The sequence below is a fragment of the Ovis canadensis genome, chromosome 15 (assembly GCF_042477335.2).
Source record: "Ovis canadensis isolate MfBH-ARS-UI-01 breed Bighorn chromosome 15, ARS-UI_OviCan_v2, whole genome shotgun sequence".
Taxonomy (NCBI): Eukaryota; Metazoa; Chordata; class Mammalia; order Artiodactyla; family Bovidae; genus Ovis; species Ovis canadensis.
The window spans coordinates 36,649,271-36,671,398 of NC_091259.1; the positions used below are offsets into that span (position 1 = coordinate 36,649,271).

At 49.9% G+C, this 22,128-nt stretch overlaps 1 protein-coding gene across 2 annotated transcripts in view; it reads left to right on the plus strand.

The window, feature by feature from the left end:
• The window catches only part of TMPRSS4 (transmembrane serine protease 4), a 40,878-nt gene that overhangs the window by 15,411 nt on the left and 3,339 nt on the right, over positions 1 to 22,128 (plus strand). The window contains exons 2-11 of one of the 2 annotated variants that reach the window (XM_069555316.1): positions 3,690 to 3,723; positions 6,205 to 6,318; positions 9,003 to 9,155; positions 10,611 to 10,740; positions 13,813 to 13,914; positions 15,244 to 15,284; positions 18,664 to 18,823; positions 20,103 to 20,269; positions 21,395 to 21,493; positions 21,680 to 21,822. In XM_069555316.1, coding sequence (XP_069411417.1) covers positions 3,690 to 3,723; positions 6,205 to 6,318; positions 9,003 to 9,155; positions 10,611 to 10,740; positions 13,813 to 13,914; positions 15,244 to 15,284; positions 18,664 to 18,823; positions 20,103 to 20,269; positions 21,395 to 21,493; positions 21,680 to 21,822 — 1,143 coding nt within the window. Of the gene's footprint in view, positions 1 to 3,689; positions 3,724 to 6,204; positions 6,319 to 9,002; positions 9,156 to 10,610; positions 10,741 to 13,812; positions 13,915 to 15,243; positions 15,285 to 18,663; positions 18,824 to 19,052; positions 19,818 to 20,102; positions 20,270 to 21,394; positions 21,494 to 21,679; positions 21,823 to 22,128 lie in introns of those variants that run through there. The other variant, XM_069555315.1, reaches the window with a different exon arrangement.

The following is a 22,128-nucleotide window of genomic DNA, read 5'->3' on the forward strand; positions in this document are numbered from 1 at the left end:
CAGACCTTTATGCGCAGGCAGACTCTGTGAAAAAGGAGTACTTGACGGGGGACTGTGCACCACCTGGATGTTCTTGATATCCCTCCAAACTGCCCCTCCCGTAGCCTTTCACATCTCAGCATATACCCTCTTGTCTGTTCACTAAAAACCCAAAAGCATTCAATCTATGAGTAAGGCCAATTGCCTTTAGGCCCTGGAGGAGGGCGTGGCAATCCACTGCATATTCTTGCCTGGAGAATCCCCCTGGTCAGAGGAGCCTGGTGGGTACAGGCCCATGAGGTCTCAAAGAGTCAGACGTGAGTGAGTGGCTAAGCACACATTGCCTTCAGGGGTTTCCCAGGTGGCGCATTGGTAAAGAATCTACCTGCCAACACGGGAGACACAAGAAACTGAGGTCACCTCAGGTTCAATCCCTGGGTCAGGAAGATCCCCTGGAGGAAGAAATCGCAACCCACTCCAGTATTCTTGCCTGGAAAATTCCATAAACAGTGGAGCTTGACACGCTACAGTCCAGGGGGTTGCAAAAAGCCAGACTTGACAGAGCGACTGGACACATACACCCATTGCCTTTATCTTCGAAGCACAGTTGAATCTTTCACCAACTGTCTATTTATCCCTCCTTGCTGTAGCCACCCTGATCTCCATTCTGTTCTTCCAGCACCAAGCTTATTCCTGCCTGCCTGGCAACTTCCGGTCATTCAAGCCTCAGACCAGAGGCCCTCCCTAAACTGATCCCTTCCCTAGATCTCCCATTCTCTGCACACAACCAGGTACTGTCTCCCATCACCCACATTACTCTCCACATAGCACCCAACTCTGTCTGGGTTTATCTGTTGATGATCGGCTCTCCCCTACCCTCCCCTACTCTACCCCTGACTCCCCCACCCCCTCCTCACCCCAGGATACAAGCTTCTCAAGAGCAGGGTCCCACATATCTTGTTTGGAACTTCTTCCATCCTTGCTGTAATTATTTCTCATTTGTCTTTAAATCCGCCGCTCCCAGAGCAGTGCCTGGTATAACACAGACCCTCAACAAATATTTGTTTAATACTTAGCTATTGAACCACTCTGGTTATCAGACAAGTGTTATTTCTTTTCACCTTTGTATTAGACTGAATTAGACAAAAGAGCTTTGTGGACTGTTACTTGCTGATCGTGTGTAGATTACTGTTGGTAACATCACCTGACTCTGTAGCTACCAAAACGGAGGGAGTCACCGGATTTGTTCTCATCTTCATCCTGGAAGTAGCTACTGATGCAGGCCCTGGTGATGGTGGAGGAGAGATGGCCCAGAAGAAGCTACAGTACAGAGCCCAGAATTCTAGCAGTCATTTACTGGGCCTCTACTAGGTACAAGCCAGATTCAAAGCACTAAAGGCAAAGGCAATAAGAAATAGAAATCACCGACTGGAGAGTTCCCGGGTAGAGTCCTGGGCCAAGTGTCTGGGGGCACAGGGAGGAAGGGCCCGGAAGGAAGCTGCTTTGTGAACCAGGCACTTCCCGCTAGATATCTCACGGCAGCACTATGACGCAGGTGTCATTTTCCCCACTCTACCAAGGGGACACCTAAAGCTCAGAGAGGTTAAGTATCTTGCCCAAAGGCTCACAGTTAATAGGAGGCAGAGCCCATGTTCCAACTTGGCCCCTGCAGAGCCTTGGCCATCTCTGCTGCATCCCCCAGCTACCTGTGGCGTAGTGCCCCGACAGGGCAAAGCCAGGCACGTCCCCACAGCAGACCACAGAGTTGAGGAAGAAAGGAAGCAGCTCCTTCTCCCAATGACTGTGTCTGCCATGAGAGCAGGCAGCTCCCAGGGACCCCACAATTTCTAATCTAGATCACCCCCCCTCCCCCGCAACCGAGGTATTAGAAGAGTCCCTCTCAATCCCCAGTGGGACTCAGGAAATTTCAGCTGGAAATGTCCAGGGACCTGAAGCTTCCCCACCTGCTCTGGAATGGCTGTGACCTCAGCCAGTGGGCAGGTGAGCCCCGGGGTGGAGACCTAGACCTCGCCCTGCCCAGGAGCTCCAGGTCACATGCTGGACAAGGAAAAGGAAGAAAAAAAAGAGAGTTTACAGCTGGCAGGAAAGCATGAACTTAGGCAGCACCCTCCCCTAGCCTCTGCATTGCAGGAAAGGGTGTAAGTACTTTGCGTGAGAGTCATTGTGTATGTATTTTTGTATGTGTGTTGACAAGACTACACTTGAAGAAATATTTTAGTGTCCTGGTTGCTTTCTGTTTCTGTTTATTCTGTTGAGTATAATGTATGATCAGTAAACTACTCAAATCTAAAACATACAACTCAATGAATTTTTACCCATGGGGGCTCAGTGGTAAAGAAGTTGCCTGCTATGCAAGAGACTCAGGTTCAATCTCTGGGTCAGAAAGATGCCCTGGAAAAGGAACTGGCAACCCACTCCAGTATTCTTGCCTGTGAAATCCCATGGACAGAGAGCCTGGCAGGCTACAGTCCATGGGGTTGCAGAAGAGTTGGACACAACTTAGCGGCTGAACAACAACATACCCCCATGTAATCAATGCTTAGATCAAGATCCAGTTTTCCAACATTCCAGAAGGCTCCACTGTGCTCCTTCCAATAACCCTCATTATAATCACAGTTATGCTTTCTATCACCATGGATTACCTTTACCTTCTAATCATATATATGAAATAATACTCTTTTGTGTCTATAGTTTCTTTTATTATTATTATTATATCTTTGAGATTACTCCACGTGTCATTGCATTTTGCACTAGTTTATTCTTGTCTATTGCTGCATGATATTCCATTATATGAATATACCACAATTTACATATCTATTCCACCAGCGATTGACTTTTGGATGTAGTACAAAGACTTCTATACAGGTGTTTTGCGGAACAGATGTACTCATTTCTCTTGGCCCTAATTCTTGGTCATAGAATCATAGAAGAGTCATTTGTTTAGCTTTAGTAAACTCAGCTAAACCTTTTTCCAAAATATTTGTAGCAATTTACACTCACAGCAGCAGTGTATGAGATTTCCAACTGCTCCACATTCTCATCAACAATTGTTACTGTCAAGCTTTTTAATTTTAGCCACTCTGGTGTCTGTGTAGACATGGCTCATTGTGGTCTGAATTTACATTGGCCTGGAATTCCTCCGTGGTCCAGTGGTTAGGACTCTGCACTTTCACTCCTGAGGGCATAGGTTCAACTCCCGGTCAGAGAACTAAGATTCCACAGGCCATGCGGCATGGTAAAAATAATAATAATAATTTACATTAGGCTGATGAGTGATGATATCAAGCATCTTTTGGCACGTAATTTGCCATAGAAGCATCTCCTGTTTTGAAGTGTTTGTTCAAGTTTCTATAGAATTATATCATCCGTAAAAGTAGACAAATGATTGACAAAAACATAAAAGAAAGCAAAATCATCTTAGAAACTCAGTAAAACACTCAATAGCCCAGCAGCCAGTTGCTTCTATGATTGATAACTAGTTGCTACCACTAGTAAACCTGCTGTACCAGGTCATTTGAATGCACAACTAATTTTCATATTTTGAACCAATTATTTATACATCATGGTGACCTCCATCTTACATTTAACAGGGAAAAGAGAACATACATAAAAGCCCTTGGCTCACTTCATAGCCCCAGCTTAAAAGGCTCCCTCTCTTAACTCACTGACTATTTTTCCTTCAATTACAGGATCCTGAGATCAATCGACCCCTGAACAGCCTCGGTAAGCTCAGGTCTGGCTTTCCTTTGTCTACCTCGGCCTCAATCAGTTACAAAGTAGATACTAAACCCCTCTTGCAGGACTCTCACCACCACCTCCAAGCACTAAATGCTAGGGAAGACACCCGTCCATCATCCAACAAACATTTATTGAGCAAGTGTGACCTCCAGGATTCATTCTATTAATACAAGTAGAAGCCACAGTCTCGGGAGAAAGGACCAACAAACCTAAAACCCCAGTGGCAGTGATTCTGTAATTCACTCATTCAGTTCCTCATTCTCTCATTCCTTCAGCAATACTGTGACAGCCTGCATGGCCCAGGCCCTGGACTGGACGTTGAGCTACAGCGTAAATACAACAGCTAATGTCCCTGCCCTCATGAAGTTTACAGTCTGACCATGCTGCCGAGGAACAACCTGAACAAAAGTGCTTTCACTAGTAAAATAGAAAATGGGAGGGACTTCCCTGGCAGTCCAGTGGTTAAATCTCCATACTTCCACTGCAGAGGATGCCAGTTTGATCCCTGGTCCGGGAACTAAGATCCCACATGCCAAAAATTTGTTTAATTAAACTGTAAAAAAGTAAAGCATATAAAATGGAAATAGCAGTATTTGCCTGACTTACAGCAGAAAAAAGGAGTTAATAGATAAAGTCTTCCCAAATATAGAGGGATTTTTTTCCCTCTCATTCCATTTCCTTAAATTATTGATACCTATGCCTGATAGCCTGGATCGGCCAAAAAAAAAAAATTGAGCAGAGAACAAATATTAATATGACAGGTTCATAAGGAAATGACCAAACCCACTTACTTTGACAGCTTATTATTTCAGGGTCATGGGTTAATAAAGATCACAAACAATACAATCTTCAGCAGGTAAATGATGCCTAGTTTCTACTTTGCGATTTAACATATCAGTATTCCCTGGCATCCCCAAAGAACACCAGACATACAAGTGCTCTATCACCTGAGTAAGCCTGGGAACTGCCAAACCAGAAAACAATTAAGGGAGCCCGGGAGGGAGAAATCTGTGCCAAGTGACAATTCTGAAGTCAAGAGCGATTACAGGCTGTGCAAGGACCAGGGAGTGAACCTGTTCGTGTGGAACGGAGGCTGGTGAGGGCTAGCAGAGCGGATCCATCAGACTGGGAGAGGAGGCCAAATTACACTGGGTTTCAAAGCCCAGAGAAGAGTGTGGTCCAGCTACGGAAGTCGTGGGGAGCCCTTGTGGGTTCCGGAGCAGGGACATAACAGGATGAAAGCAAAGAATTAGGAGGCTCTGTCTAGCAGCAGATGGCTGACAGGCTGAAGGAACTGAGGCAGGCAGGGACGCTGTTCATAGGTCAGAGGGTTGGTTAACTTTATAAAGAGTAAACTTTACAGACTATAAACCAAGAAAACCCTTCCCTTCATGATGATGTTCTCCATGAGAACATCAGGGAGGCAGAGACACTGGGCCCTGGACAAGGGAACTCATCAAAGAATTCCCAATAAGGACTTCTGGGGAAACCAGCCAACCTTGGATCCCCAGAGGTAAGTGCTCAATGAAGAAACTGCACATGAATGAAGGAGCAAGATGTCTCCATGTCCACGGCCACAGGAAAGAGGACAGATTTGAATGCTCACTGCTGGAACTTGGAAAACAACACCCACTAACATTATTAATAACCTACTCTGTTGTCAGGCGGCATTAGTGGTAAAGAATCCACCTGTCAACGCAGGAGACATTAAGAGACTCAGGTTCAATCCCTGGGTCAGGCAACCTACTCCAGAATTCTTGCCTGGGGAATCCCATGGACAGAGGAGCCTGGAGGGCTACAGTCCGTAGGATCACAAAGACTCAGACACGACTGTGCTACAAAGCACACTGGACTGGACAAGCTCATACTGTGCTGGCAGCCTCTGCACACCCGGAGCTTAAAGTCTGGTCAAAAGGTAACCCAGGAAAGAGGATGCCTGCACGCATGCTCAGTCCTGTCCGACTCTTTACAACCCTGTGGACTGTAGCCCACCAGGCTCCTCTGTCCATGAGATTCTCCAGGCAAGAATACTGGAGTCGGTTGCCATGCCCTTCTCCAGGGCATCTTCCCAACCCAGGGATTGAATCCCGTCTCTTAACGTCTCCTGCATTGACAGGAAGGTTCGTTACCACTGGCGCCACTTGGGAAGCCCAGGAAAGAGGTCACGTGATAGTAAAGGGAAAGGGACGGGCCTCTCCTGGGGCAGACGCAGGTCAGACTGGACAGGGTAAAACATCCCAGGACAGGGGCCACGGCGGGAGGAGCACCGGGGGAGATGGACAGGCCCGGGTAAGTGAAAGGAGGCGGGGGTCCACGCGCTGAGGAAGCTGAGCCTAGTCTGCAGGAATAACCCGAGCACCAAACAAAACTATCCCCAAAATTTTCCTGTGGCCAGAGGGTGGGGAGGCTGTAGCCCTTGGCAGGGGCAGCCTCTGAGGGCTGACTGCTCTTTCCCTCCCCCTACAGATGTCACCCCCTTGCGCAAATCCCGCACCCCATTGGAGACCTTCAAAAAAGTGGGGATCCCGATCATCGCAGCAGTGCTGAGCCTGGCAACCATCGTCGTGGTGGCCATCCTCAGTAAGTTCCAGCCCCCACCCGGCCTCCAACCTCACTCCAGCAAGGGGTAGCACCCACCCATCCCTCCCCTGCCCTCACCTCCCAGCACTGCCCACCCTCCCCCCTCCACCCCAGCAGAGTCAAGGGGAGGTGATGTGCATATAGCTGAATCCACCCCTGCTTTGAACGAAGCCTTCCTCTTGCAGTGGAGGGGAGATGAACTCCGCCCCCATCTATCCCAGATGGATTCTGTCCCAGATGATTCCTTCTGCCGGGAAAGCACAGTTTGCACCCGTTACAAACCTAATCAGGCAATTTGTGCAGCAGCAGCCCCCCCAGCCTCCTCCTTCCCAGGCCTGCAGACTGAAAGCTGAGTGAATTCTGGCAGCTCTGGGGCTGGAGGAACGGAGCATGTCTGCTTGTGAGGAGGGGAAGAAGGAAGAGGCATTAGGGAAGATGCCCAAGAGGGCAGATCCTCGCCCCATCTTGAGCTCTGGCTTCACCATGGCTGGAGCCTAAGACCCAGTGTGATCCAAGCAGGCCACTCTGGGGCCAAAGATGAGCGAATCAAGCAAGCCCTGATTCCCAGAGCCTGTCTCTCTCAGCCTCCCCCACACCCCATCCTACGACTGAGCCCTCACCTCCACCCCCCACCATGGCCAAGCAGGGTACTGACCACAGATTTCACCCAGGAAGTAGGGCCAAGAGGGCCTGACTAGCACTCAAGACACCTGGGATGGGGATCCCGGTGCTGCCCCTTCTTGGGTGCTGTGTGACCTTGAGTAAGTCTCCCAACCTCTCTTAACCTCAGTTGCCTCGCCTGTAAAATATCCTATCTTCATCAGAGGGATATCAGAGAACCAATGAGGTAATGTGTATAAAGTACTTGGATTAAAAACTAGGCTGTGCAAAAGTGGAGGTCACCATGCAGTGTGTAGGGCTGAGGTCAAGGCCATGTGTTTGCTCACCAGGCCAGGACAGCTTTCCAGGAGCCTGGGGCAGCCTCCACCTCATCGGAGGACACTCAGAGCTCATCTGGTCCAATCCCTCAGTCTCCCCTTGGGCACTGAGCCAGAGAAGGGGGATATGGCATTTGAGGGGCCAGGACAGACAATCAGGCCCCCAACTGAGTAGGTCCATTTCCACCTCGTGGTGGTGGAAATGCAGATCCGAGACATAAACATCACCCATCCTGAGTGCCCCACGGGGACATGAGATGCAGATAAACCCAAACCCTTTAGACCTTGGCTGACCCAAGAGTGGTGGTGGGCATCAGCAGATTTGTTGTCCTAAGCCTGTTTGGCTCAAACTAATAGTAAGATGAGCTTACCTGCTCTGACCATGTGCCCCATCATAGTGGAGAGAGCAGACAGGGCCAGGTTCAGGGTGAGCCAGGGCAGGTACTAATACAAGATTTAGAGTCAGGCTTTCCTTGTCCCAGAAGGTCCTGAGTGACTTCCAGCCCGGGGCCCCCAGGTTCTACAACTAGAATCAGTAACCTGAACTTCCCTCCTGGGCTGGGCTCCAACAACATTTGGTTTCTGGGGGCTCGACTGGTGACACTGTATCCTGGCTTCCCCCAGGAGGCAGGACTGACCCTTTCTCACCCTGGTTCCTGACCACGAGCCAAACCCTGAAAGTCGAGGAAATATCTGACCTACTCCTTCTCCCTTACTTCTCAAAGCAAGAGCATCAAGACCAAGAAGTCACATTTTAAGCTCCTATAGGGAAGGCTGGGAGAAGCAGCAAAGAGCTTTGGAGCTGGACGGACTAATTGAAATCCTGGCTCCACCTAAGTGCATGTGGCTTGGGAAATAAACCCTAACTCTCCAAACTTCCATATCATTGTCTGTAATGTGAGTTAATGATAGCACCTACCTCCTAAAGTTATTGTCAGGACTCCGGGTAACAATGCCCGGAAAGCTGTTAGCAGCAATAAGCAGGCCCATCATGACGCTTGTTTCCATCACTCTGAGGGCCACTCAAGGGTGATGCTAGGCTGTCCAGGGGAGCTTCAGGCCAAAGGAGAGTTCAGTTAGACAGGAGGAGCTGGGAGAGTTTGGAAAAGTATGGAAATATCTGTTTCCTGAGGACTTAAAAACACTAGACTCCATCCCATCATCCAAGACAAAGAAGGATCAATAGACTCTGAAGGCAGGAGACTGCAGACAAAGCAAGCAAAACGCCAAGCTCGTAACGGTCTTTCAACCCCAGGTAAAAACACCTCATCCTAGAATGTGCCTGATAGCGATGAGACACTTTCACAACCACCAGCCCACTGAGCGTTCATTCTCCACAACCCTGTGAAGCCCAGAAAGGGCAAGGGATTAGTCTAAAATCCCCCAGGAGGCGGCAGAGCCAGTTCTCAGGTCCTCAGACTCCGGGCCCAGGGCTGTCTCCTCCGTCCCCAGAGGCCCTGTGTGCTTGGGGTTGAGAAGCAAGTGGGGCTATTTCTGAGTTGCTCCTCACACGTGATCTTGATAGACCCCTCAGCCATCTTTAGGGATGGGGACTGGTGTTATTATCTCCACTTTACAAAGGAGAAGACTGAGGACACCAGTAATTAAGTGGCAGAAGTGGGCCTGGAACCCATATCTGCCTGTCTCCAGGCCCAGCAGGTTTTCAGGGAAACACAGCCTCTCCTGCCCCTGGGCTGCCTGCCTGACCGTCAGCCCTCTCTGCCCTTCCCTGCCCTTGCCTTCCAGTCAAGGTGATTCTGGACAATTACTTCTTCATCTGTGGGCAGCCCCTCCTCTTCATCCCAAGGGAACAGGTGTGTGATGGCCACCAGGACTGTGCCTTGGGGGAGGATGAGCAGTACTGCGTCAAGAAACTCCCCGATGGACCTCCAGTGGCAGGTAAGTCCAGGGGCCAAGGGGCCAGGGGAGTGGGCAGAGCAGGACTGCACAGCATCTGGCGCCTGCCTAGTCAGCTTCCTTCCCGACTGTAAGAGTCTTAAAAGCAGGATCATGTCTTATCTACTGGATCCCCGAAACTTCACGTGTAGCAAACACTCAGTATATTTTGATGAACAAATGTGGACCAGAGGGGACAGGAAGTTGTAACTGAGCCTTCCCCATTCCTGCTGCACCTGGATGACCCTGCGGAGTTCCCTTTTTTCTCTGACACCTATTATTTCAAAGGGACTACAAAGAGACCATACAGCCACTAGCCAGCTATTGATTCTTCTGTTTATTTTGCGTGTGTGCTTAGTTGCTCAATCATTTTTGATTCTTTGCAACCCCATGGGCTATGGTCCGCCAGGCTCCTCCGTCCATGGGATTCTCCAGGCAAGAATACTGGAGTGGGCTGCCATTTCCTTCTCCAGGGGATCTTCCAGACCCAGGAATCAAACCCAGTCTCTTGAATTGCAGACAGTTTATTTACCGTCTGAGCCACCAGGGGTGTCTATTCATTATAGAAGTGTTTATTGTAACACGTTATGGAACAAAACTGAGCTAGGTCCTTCAAAGGATGGTTTTTACATAAAAACCCATGTTCTTCCTTGGATTGGGTTAATCCAGCTTGATCCACCTAGTACTTGGGCTCTGCAAAGAAAAGACAGCCCAAGACACAGGTGATGGGGGCTTTTATAGGGCAAGGCTGAATGACATCCTGTGTATTTGCTCCTTTTTTAAATCAGAAATCAAATGCCTGTGAGCCTTGCCACCCTGCTGCCAATAGCAATTCTCACTCACCTACCCCTCTCTGACCTTACATGGAAAAAAGAGCAAAGTTCCTCTTTGAGCAGTTTTCCCAGACTAGAGAACTTGTGTGAACCACGGGTAGGAAGGCCTTGTAATACAACCATCAAATGTATATATGCAAATACATCTACAAAGTGAAAGTCACTCAGTTGTGTCCGATTCTTTGCGACCCCATGGACTACACAGTCCAGGAAATTCTCCAGGCCAGAATACTGGAGTGGGTAGCCTTTCCCCTCTTCAGGGGACCTTCCCAACCCAGGGATTGAACTCAGGTCTCCTACATTGCAGGCAGATTCTTTACCAGCTGAGCCACAGGGGAAGCTCAAAAGTGAAAGGGGAGCTATTAATAATTATGCCAGGGCGAAAGTCAAAATGGAGATTATTCCCAGGACATCTGGTCACCCTAGCTCCTGTCAGAACAAGACTCAGTCAGGCAATGCCAAAAGAGGAACTCCCCTTGAGGTGGAAAGGTTTGATGCTCTGTGAGGCTCCCCGGTTCCTGGCAGGGTCTGGACCACCGGTTCGGGCTGGTCACATGATGAATTCTGTGGGAGATGAGGCAGATGAGCCCTTGCCCTGAGCTGACCCGGGTTCCTTCCCTCCCAGTCCGCCTCTCCAGGGACCGATCCACCCTGCAGGTGCTGAACCCCGCCACGAAGAACTGGGCCTCCGCCTGTTTCGACAGCTTCACACAAGCTCTGGCCAAGACCGCCTGTCGGCAGATGGGCTATGACAGGTACCCAGCCCAAGGTCGGGTGGCTGTCACCTCACCCCATGACCTCTCTCCTTCTCTTTCTTCCTTCCTCTTTTCCCCTTTCCCGCTTTCCCTCCCCCTTCCTCTCTCTTTCCTGAAGATTGTAGGTATTGGAGTCAGACAACTGCTTTTGAAATGCTTTCCTTACAAGCAGCATGAAGTTAAATCTTGTAAGCCTCAGTTTGTTGAAGAGTTAATGGAGAGGTGTGTGGGGGGTGGGGTGGGGGTCTTCCCTGGTGGTCCAGTGGCTAAGACTCTGCGCTCCCAGTGCAGAGGCCCAGGTTTGATCTCTCGTGAGTGAACTAGATCCTGCGTGCCATAATGAAGACTGAAGATCCCGCATGCCACAGCTAAGATCTGGTTGTTGTTGCTTAGTGGTGCAGTCATGTCCGACCCTTTTGTGACCCCCATGGATAGCCCACCAGGCTCCTTTTTCCATGGGATTTCCTAGGCAGCTGGAGTGGGTTGCCATTTCCTCCTTCAGGGGATATTCCCAACTCCAGGATCGAACCCGTGTCTCCTGCATTGGCAGGCAGATTCTTTTACCACTGAGCCACCTGGGAAGCCTACAGTCAAGTTAATTAATTAATTTTAAAAAAGAATTAATGGGAGAAGCAATGCCAACCTCATAGCATGGTTATGAGAGAGAGAGTATCTGCCCCACCCCTCCCCCACCCTCAACCCCATCCCCACCCCCACACACACCGTTCAGGCTCCTTTATAATCCCATCCTTTCCTTTACTCCTCAACCCTCATTTCTTCTTGGTTTGGCAAGATGCCGCCCCTGCCCCAGAATACAAAAAAATATTATTTATTTATTCAAAGCCCTATTGGTTAAAATTTAGTTTAAATGAACCTGATCTCACTGGGGTTTCATCAGCAATCTCAGCTCTCTCAGCAAATTTCAAAAGCAGTTTTAAAAAGTATGAAAAATATACAGTTATAAGAAGGGTAATTAAGGATGAAAAAGTATACTTATAAGAAGGGTAATTAACATTGCGTATTTATATTCATTTGATCTTGGCAAAAACCGAAATGGTAGTTATTATTCTGTTTTGTAACTAGGTTCAAAGAAGATGAATAACTTGATCGGATAGTAGCTGGGAGCAAGAGGGCTGGAACGTGTGCCCAAGACCCCCTAATTCCTGGGTGTCAGAATTATATCTGTTTCTAGGTTGGATAATTCTCTCTTTTGTGGAGATTTCATCTGTAGAGCGAGGAGAGGGGAGACAGTTGATCACTCAGAGCCTAACTGGAGAGGATAGAAAAGGACCCATGCATTCAGCTGCACAGGGGATAATCTCTTCCTGGCAGGCCCTAAATTTTAGGATTCTAAGAAACTGGACCCAGAGACTAGGTGGAAATGATACATCTTAGGCAGACACCGTCCATCAGTCAATCACAGAATCCTCTTCCATCAAACCCTAGAGCAGCCTCAAGCCCCTTTTTCAATAAGCACTCTAGACAGACATCACCGATCCATCAGAACTATTGGTGCCTTCTGCTCTCCGGCTGCCAGGTTTCTCCTGCTCTCTGCCCTCCACGGTGTGCAACTTACAGTCCCTTCTGGAAAGGACACCCTGCTCTCTTCCTTTCCAAGGAGAGCTAGGAAGGCAAGCCCTGCCCCTGCGTCACCCCTCCCCCAACAGCAACCCCGGCCTGGCCTCCTGGCTGCAGCCCCTCCCCCTCCCTCCTGCAGTCCAGCCAACTGCAGTGTCAGCTGTACTAGCAGCGCAGGCTGCAGCTTGATTATGAAACCAGGATGTCTCCAGGGGTTCTTAAGGTAAAAGGCTCCTAGGTTTTCTGTCCTTCTAAGCTCTTTAAGGCATCAAGCCATCTTGCTCTTGGGCTCTGCAAGATCAAAGCTGATCAGAATTATTCATCATGATGTAACTGGTGAATAGAGGCTAACTCTCCTGAGAATGTCCACTTCCACCATGATCCCTCTTTCTGTATCTCAGATTTCCCTGGCTAGGAGGGCCTTCTTGTTCCAGGACCACAAAACTCTAGATGGCTCAAGATGGGAAGGACTCTGAAGATCATCTGGTCCACCCATCATTTATAGAGGGGAAAACTGAGGCTTAGAGAGAGACCCAGAGAGAAAATGTGACCTGCCAAGGGTCACACATCAAGCTAGTGTCAGAGCCAGGAGAAGAATCTCAGGCTTGAGGGTTCTCAGCACAAAACCCGGCACTGCTAGACTCCAGCCTTTCAGGGGCCATGGCCGGGTCATCCAGGTAGTGCCAGATTCCTGGGTGGGCATGTGAGAAAGTGCCAGTCAGCCAGTGTCTTAGGTTGACCCAAACCTGCATACAGAGCTTACACTAGCATGACTGGTATAAAGGATGGGGAAGGATAGGAGAGATGGGAAAGAGGCACATTCAGTACAGCAACAATCAGAAAGATGAGATTAATCAGGGAAGACTTCCTGGAGGAAGGAAGGCTTGTACTCAAGGTTTGAAAGAAGACAAACATGGATCTGTGGAGAGAAAGAGGGATAGTGATCCAAATGAGAAAGCTGTTTGTCTGAATGCATGTGAAGCCTGATCTTGGCCTGTCCCACCTCCAAAGGGACCATAAGTGTACCCTACTACCAAGTTCAGACCAGATGCCTCGTTTGGAGAACCAAGTGTCCACCTCTAGTTCCCTCCAACGTAGGGGTGGGTGCTAACTTGTTTCCTCTGCCTCCTTGTGAACCAGGAGAAACAGCTGAGACATTTGGAATAAGGACAGAGCTGGGAGTTACAAAAGGGTGTCCATAACACTTTTTCAGAGCTCTGGGCTTGGGACCAGTCTTCCCTGCCCAAGAAAGCAAGTCCACGTCAGCACTGTGCTCAGGGCTGAATCCTGGATGTCAGGAAACGTCCCTTGTCCTCTAGCAAAGCAGGCACTGCGCTCGCTGACCAAGGCCACCTCCACTCCCCGGCCATGCCCCACCCAGCTCCCTCCGCTGCCCGCTCTCCTGGGAGTGGGGGCTATTCCCACCACCTTGGTCTGAGCTCCTGCCTCAGCTCACATCTCTCACTCTCTCCCTTTCCCTCCCAACACGAGCAGCAAACCCACCTTCAGAGCTGTGGATGTTGGCCTAGACCAAGATCTGGACATTGTCAAAATCACAGAGAACCTGCAGGAGCTTCAGGTGCAAAACTCAAGTGGGTAAGTGAGAGGACGCCTCTGGCCCAGAAAGCTCACCCATGCTCCCCGTCATTGGGATTGCAGCCAGACCACCCTGAATGGATGCAGCAAGGGGAACATAAACCAGACAACAAGAACTCCTGGCCAGGCAGACGGTCCGATATCAAAAGCTAGAGCATCACATTTCTGAGCGGTTTTCTGTGTTGACTCTTTGGCTTAATACAATGGGCAGCCGGACAAAGTGAGCTGTCCACATGCTGGCGGACTTTCATCAGTCAAATAAGAAAACCAAATTGGTTTCCTATGGCCTTATGCTCTCTTTGAGCCCCAGAGGCAGGATTCCAAAGGCCACTTTGTCCTTCCTGCCACTCACCCAGGCCAGAGTAGCCCCCACCCCCCACCGCATTTCTAACTCTCCGGACGAGCAGCTGTGTGGCCACAGTCCTGTTCTCATGCCCACCACCTGTGCCAGAGCCCAGCATCTACAGGAACACTGTCACCCCACAGAGAAAATGATGTCTTCTTAGCATGCAGGGAGGTTGTTGAGAGCTGCTTATTCATCAAAGAGTAAATCTTGAAAAGGAGAGGACTAGGAACAGAATGAAGCAACTTAGCAGCAGCAGCAGCAGCAGGAGCAGAATGATTGTTTGCCTGGAGTTTCACTAAAATCCCATTCCTCTCCTGTTTGAAGAGCCTGCAGTGCCGCAGACACTGGTCCAGCCTCTGCTCTCTTCCATCTCAGGCTGCCAAGAGCCCCAGGGTGGGCTGTGACTCAGGCAGGGCCCAGCACATAGCAGATGCTTGTCAGCAGGGGCATGGAATCCAATTGCATTCAGTCGCACTGAATTGGGTGGAAGTACGGTGTCTATATGGGGCTTCCCTGGTGGCTCAGCTGGTAAAGAATCCACCTGCAAAGCAGGAGACCCTGGTGAGATTCCTGGGTTGGGAAAATCCCCTGGAGAAGGGATAGGCTATCCACTCCAGTATTCTTGGGGTTCTCTGGTGGCTCAGAAAGTAAAGAATCTACCTGCATTGCAGGAGACTTGTGTTCGATCCCTGGGTTGGGAAGATCCCCTGGAGGAGGGCATGGCAACCCACCTTGGTGTTCTTGCCTGGAGAATCCAATGGACAGAGGAGGCTGGAGGGTGTGGACCATGGGGTCACAGAGTCAGAATGACTGGACAACTAAGTACAGCACAGCACGTTGTCTATACAGCCCCCACCAGGCAAGACTTCATATTTCCCGGGTGCTGGGAGGGGACTGGAATCAGTAGTGCCAGGAGACCCGAGTTCCTGCCTCCCAGCCAAAAGACAAGCAAAAGCCACAGGACGCCTGTGTCTCCTTTCCAGCCCCTGTCTCTCAGGTTCCCTGGTTTCCCTGCAGTGCCTTGGTGAGTACGCCCCGCCTCTGAGGGTTTGGGTCCTGGGCCAGCAATAAGCAGGAAGGAAGACCTTCATCCTCATTCTTAAATCACTCAGACTCCAAATGTCACTCTATTCTGTCCAGACATTACTCCTTGGACCTTGGGCTTGTAGGTGAACACTCCTTCAAGTAGTTAGTGTTAAGAACTCCCTCCCACTGTCCACCCATATCTCCATACTTGTTGTGGGCAGAGATCCAAGAGACAGTAGGAAAACCAGAAAGGGCAGGACCAAGCCTCTACCCGCTCTCACCCCTGGCCAGGGCCCACGTAATCTCATTTGCTTACTCCGTTTAGCAAAGATTCATGGAACAGTTAAGATGCGTCATCACTGTCGGATGCTAGCTGGAAGTAGAAGATACGTAAGAGAATTGGCCTCTGTCCTCAGGAGCTAATGGCTGAGCAAAGAGAGAGGTGTGAGGCCACATCGAGGAAGTGCCAAACTGAGCAATAGTCCCGACTAACATGCTCCAGAGTGAGCAGCATGGGGCCAGAAGGGCAGGGGAGGACATCAGGAGATCTGGACAGCACCCGTCCCACTGGCTTCCAGTGTGACCGTGGGTAATTCACTTGATCTCTCTGAAATTCATCTTCCCAAGAAGCCCTTTAGTCCAACAGCCCAACAGAATCCGGGAGAGCCCCTAGTTCTGAGAGAAGATCAGAAGGAAAAACAAGCTCTGAGGTCCCACTCATCCCACCAGCCTCATGGGAGAACCAAGCTGAGCCTGGCAGATGGCCAGAAACTGGACCACCTGAGAGGAGGAAGGTCACCCTCGCAGCCTTTGCAGTTTAGCAGTGTGGATGCATCCCTGCAGTTCAGTAGTGTGGATGCATCCCTGCAGTTCAGTAGTGTGCATGCATGGAACAATGGACTGGTTCCAAACTGGGAAAGGAGTAATTCAAGGCTGTATATTGTCACCCTGCTTATTTAACTTATATGCAGAGTACATCATGAGAAATGCTGGGCTGGATGAAGCACAAGCTGGAATCAAGACTGCCAGGAGAAATATCAATAACCTCAGATATGCAGATGACACCACCCTTATGGCAGAAGGTGAAGAGGAACTAAAGAGCCTCTTGATGAAAGTGAAAGAGGGGAGTGAAAAAGCTGGCTTAAAACTCAACCTTCAAAAAACCAAAATCATGGCATCCGGTCCTATCACTTTGTGGCAAATAGATGGGGAAACAATGGAAACAGTGACAGGCTTTATTTTCTTGGGCTTCAAAATCACTGCAGATGGTAACTGCAGCCATGAAATTGGAAGATGCTTGCTCCTTAGAAGAAAAGCTATGACCAACCTAGACAGCATATTAAAAAGCAGAGATATTACTTTACCAACAAAGGTCCGTCTAGTCAAAGCTATGGTTTTTTCCAGTAGTCATGTATGGATGAGAGTTGGACTATGAAGAAAGCTGCTGCTAAGTCTGCTAAGTCGCTTCAGTCGTGTCCGACTCTGTGTGACCCTATAGATGGCAGCCCACCAGGCTCCCCCATCCCTGGGATTCTCCAGGCAAGAACACAGGAGTGGGTTGCCATTTCCTTCTCCAATGCATGAAAGTAAAAAGTGAAAGTGAAGTCGCTCAGTCATGTCCGACTCTTAGCGACCCCATGGACTGCAGCCTACCAGGCTCCTGCGTCCATGGGATTTTCCAGGCAAAATACTGGAGTGGGTTGCCATTTCCTTCTCCATGAAGAAAGCTGAGCAGCAAAGAATTGGTGCTTTTGAACTGTGTTGTTGGAGAAGATTCTTGAGAGTCCCTTGAACTGCAAGAAGAGCAAACCAGTTCATCCAAAAGGAAATCATTCCTCAATATTAATTGGAAGGGCTGACGCTGAAGGTGAAACTCAACATTTTGTCCACCTGATGTGAAGAACTGACTCACTGGAAAAGACCCTGATGCTGGGAAAGATTGAAGGCAGGAGGAGAAGGGGATGACAGAGGATGAGATGGTGGGATGGCATCACCGACTCGATGGACACGAGTTTGAGCAAGCTCCAGGAGTTGGTGATGGACAGGAAGCCTGACGTGCTGCAGTCCACGGAGTCGCAGAGAGTCGGACATGACTGAGCAACTGAACTGACTGATGCATCCCTGCTGGATGTTAAGACTTTTACCCATTATCATGTGATCCCAAGTTACTGATGGGGTCTGAGCACCTGATGTGCTGAGCTAAGCAGCTCTGAAGTCAGAGCGAGGCTTAAGCCACAGATCCTCCCTAGAGGAGGCTTCAGTCTCGTTGAGAAGACAGGACTGAACTACGACAACAAGGAAAGCTGGCCAACATCCAGGCAGACTGTGAAAATGCCAGGAGAGGAAAATCCCCAGGGATCAGCCAACTTGGAGAAAATGCTCAGGCTAAACATCACAGAATGAACTGTAGGCTCTAAGAGGGCAGGGACCAGGTCTGTCTCTCTGTCTTGGCCAGTGCTCTCTTCCCAGCCGAATGAAGAGTGATTTAGATAAACGTGAGAGGAGACGGCATCTCAGGGACAGGGACTTCCTGGAGCAAAAACAGAAAGACTTTTCAGGGAGCTACCAGCAGATCGATTAGGCTAGACAGCGATTTTATGTCAGGAGGCTGCCAGGAGCAGGAGTTTAAACTCTTCCCCTACAGACAGAGAGGGATGCTAAGGGGCTTTGAAGGGGAGTGAGGGATGTGTAGAAAGCAGTGTTTGGAATTAGAAAGTGTTTCACAAGCCCCTTCCAGGCACAAACCCAGACAGGGTGGTGGCCTTTCCCCCTTAGAACCATCACTGTGGCAGTGACTGCCAGGAGGATTGGAGAGGCTGGGAACAGGGCGGAGAGGTGGAACCAGAGATTTTTTTACAAGAGTTCGCAAGTCAGACGTGAGAGCCAGGAGAGTGGGATGTGGAAGAGGGAACAGGATGTCAAATCGGGAGACTCTCTGAGCAGGGGGAAGGGACTTGGAGAAAGGTGTGTTTGGGATGGGAAGATCCATTTCTGGAACTTTCTTCCCACTCTCCAATCCCAAAGCAGCCTGTGAGCATCTGTTCACTGTTACTCAGTGGGAGCAGCTGGGGACACACCCCTGGGCAGGACTTTGGGTCCACGTTCAGTTTCAAGGTCACGAATTCCAGCACAATGGACACATCTATATTCCCAGTATAAACTCCATCCGAAGCTAAAAAAGGAGATGGAGATTGGGGGGAAGCCTGGGACAATCAGTGTCTCCCCGTGACTAATTCAAAATTGGCCTGGTCCTCTACCCCCACCCCTGTTCCCAGCCCTAAGGACCCCACTCAGGATAGGCTGGGGACTCTAAGGGGGACAACCCTAGTCCCCAAGAGCCTGACTCCTTCTTTCTTCCTCCTTCCCTCTGAGTCCAGACTGCGGACAGAGCGTGAAGGCCCCTCGGGTGGTGGGTGGGAAGGAGGCCTCTGTGGATTCTTGGCCTTGGCAGGTCAGCATCCAGTACAACAAACAACACATCTGTGGAGGGAGCATCCTAGACCCGCACTGGATCCTCACGGCCGCCCACTGCTTCTGGTAAGGCGCATGCGGGGAGCCCCTGGGATCAGAGCCGCGGAGGAGCCTGAGTGCCTGGATCCTCTGTCTCCAATCTGTTGTCTGATGCCCTCCAGCCCTTCCCTGCCCCCTGAAGACCATGTACCAGGGTGTGGCTGCCTAAGGAGACACTGGACGTGACAGCCTTTGTTAGGCCTTGGGGGTCTTAGCAGAGGGTACCAGTCACCAGGCCTGACTTCTTCCCTTTCAGGGGGAAAGCCAGCAAAGACCCCATGTCCTCACTCTCCCCTATATCACTCACTGCACAAAAGCACTTCCCATCTGCCTCTGAGGACTCCAAGGGAGGCTTGAGAACTCTCTCCCTTTCCGCCAGTCTTTCAAGAATTGGCTCCAAATCCGAGGTCCATGCTGCTCCTTCATTATATCCAGAAGTTAAAAAAAAAAAAAAAAAGGTATTCTGTTACCAGCCAGCAGAGGGAGGCCTGCCCATACCTCTGGAGAAGGCCCATTCTAGGTCCTCTTCACCTTCATTCATCCATCTGTTTGTTCATTCATTCACCATCTATGAGTACCTACTAGGTACCATGTGCCTTCATGCAGTAGACACAATAACTGCCTCAGAGGACACACAGGGTAGGCCAGTGATCTTTAACCTTTTTAGAGAATCTGATAAAAGCTATAAACTTTTCCCCTGTGCACTCAGCTGTGTCTGGTGTCAGGAAGAAGACAAGGACAGTAAATTCCCTACATATGAACGTGTTCCCTTCCAAGAATATGTTTGTAAGTCCAATTGGTTCATTAACTTCAGCAAAGTTAGCCTAGGTACCCAACTTTTACAAATAAAGTCAGACACATTAACGAACGTACATGATTGGACATGCAAACACACATTCCCATCTTTGAGAGTCTTCAGCTTGAAGGTTCATACGTAGGAGACTTACTGTACACAGTAAAACTGACCACAATGCAAGTACCTCATGAATAAAAGACCAGTAAAATGCGCTAGAGGATAGAGTGTCAGGACCCAAAGCTCAGGCACTAGGCATAGCCCATTCCCCAGCCCTCCAGTTATACGTTTCTTCCGGCAGGTTTCACCAGGGAGAAGAATCAAATCCCCCTTTAGAATCTGACCTGCAGTAGGTGATTCCTCAGATGGCCCCTCCTCCAGCACCCCTCACCATCATTTCCCTCCAAGGCAGAGACATGCAGCACCCTACTCCCCAGGGCCCCGGAGACCTAGCCTTTGGCAAAACCTCCTCATGCTTGGCTCAGACCTGAACCGCACTGTCTCTGCCCCCAGGAAGCATCTCGATGTGCCCAACTGGAAGGTGAGGGCTGGCTCAGACAGACTGGGCAGCTCCCCATCCCTGCCTGTGGCCAAGATCTTCATCCTTGAGCCGAATGCCACACACCCCAGAGAGCACGACATTGCCCTCGTGAAGCTGCAGCTACCGCTCACATTCTCCGGTGAGAGCCGGCGCCTGGGGACAGAACTCCCATTCTGCCACTAGCTCTTTCACTAAGTGACCTTGGGCACATCACTACTCCTCTCAAGACTTCAGTTGGCCCATTGTTTCTGGCAAGTATATCAGCCTATCGTCATGAAAGCAGTGAGGCCTCCTCGAGCTCTTAACTGGCACCCGACCCCTGCCAGATTCTTCTGATGTTTGTTTTCTCTACATAGAGCACCCCAAGTGAGAATCACAGATTCATCCAATCTTGGAGTTGTGAGGGACCTAAAAGATCTCCTGGCCCATCCTCTACCCCAACCAGTGCAAAAGCCTGCACAATCTCCCTGCCAAAGGGTCATTGGGCCCATTTGCTCTCCTCCAGGGACACCAACTCATTACTGTTAAGGCAGCCCATAGCATCTTTGACCAGCTCTGTTCAATGACTCAAGCTTACACTGGGTGGTATTTAGATCAGCATCTCCAATGGTGGGTTCCATAGAACATGGGTCCCTTGGGTGCAAGAGGGTTCCTCTCTCAAATAAGTTTGGAAAACATTTTTATACCATAGCTGTCTTCCTGGAACACATTAGTATATTAATGACACGAGAGGGTTTTTTTTTTTTTTTAGCAATTTGTTTTGTTGTGTTTAATTCACAGTTTCTTTATTTAAAATTATTTGTTTTTGGCTGTGCTGGGTCTCCATTGCTGCATAGCATTTTCTCCAGGGTGGCAAGCAGGGGCTCCTCTTCCTTGCGGTGCTTGGGCTTCTCACTACTATAGCTTCCCCTGTTGCAGAGCAAGGGCTCTAGGCACGCGGGCTTCAGCAGCTGCAGCAAATGGGCTCAGTAGTTGTGTCTCATGGACTTAGTTGCTATGTGGCGTGTGGAATCTTCCTGGACCAGGGACCAAACTCATGTCTCCTGCATTGGCAGGTGGGCTCTCATTCACTACACCACCAGGGAAGTCCAACACATTTTCTAAACTTATTTGACCACAGAATCTTTTTTTTTTTTCCCATGCTACTTCTATTAACATCCCATGGAACATGTGCTATGGAAACCCTGGTGTTAACCCTTACAGAGGGTTTAGCTGCCAGGCTCTCCTGAACTTCGGGTCCCCTCTTTCTCTCTGCTCCTGGCAGGCACAATCAGGCCCATCTGCTTGCCCTTCTCTGATGAGGAGCTCACTCCAGGCACCCCACTCTGGGTCATCGGATGGGGATTTACAGAAGAGAACGGAGGTAAGTGCCAGGCTCAGGATCACAGGACTAAGTGAGCAGCTCCCAAAAGTGATGGGAAGGAGGACCATTCTTTAGAAAAACCCATCCTGGAGGTCCAAGCACCAAGATACCAGGAAACCCAGAGAACTGTCCTGGGCTGGGATTTGAAGGCGAGAATGGGAATGCGAGTGTGTTTTCAACCTCCAGGGAAGATGTCTGACATACTGCAGCAGGGATCCGTCCAGGTCATCAACAGCACTCGGTGCAACGCAGAGGATGCATACCAGGGGGAGGTCACCGACACAATGATGTGCGCAGGCCTCCCGGAGGGCGGCGTGGACACCTGCCAGGTGCGGCCTCCAAGGATCGTGAGGGAATTACAGAGATAGGGGAAGTCTGCTCTGAAGAGATGAGAAAGCTCAGAGGATGAATGCCCCCACATGAAGCCTTGCATACGGTGGGCACGCAGTGTGCAACGCAGTGTGTGATGAAGGGAGGAAGGGGGAGAGGGAGAAAGATATGAGGATGGATGCATGCATGGATGGATGGATGGACAGACAGATAGGAGCAGAGAGATTTCAAATGTACATTTTACATACAAAGATGATGTTTCCCTCCCCACCTGCTCTTACTTCCCATCGCTTAAAACAGTATGA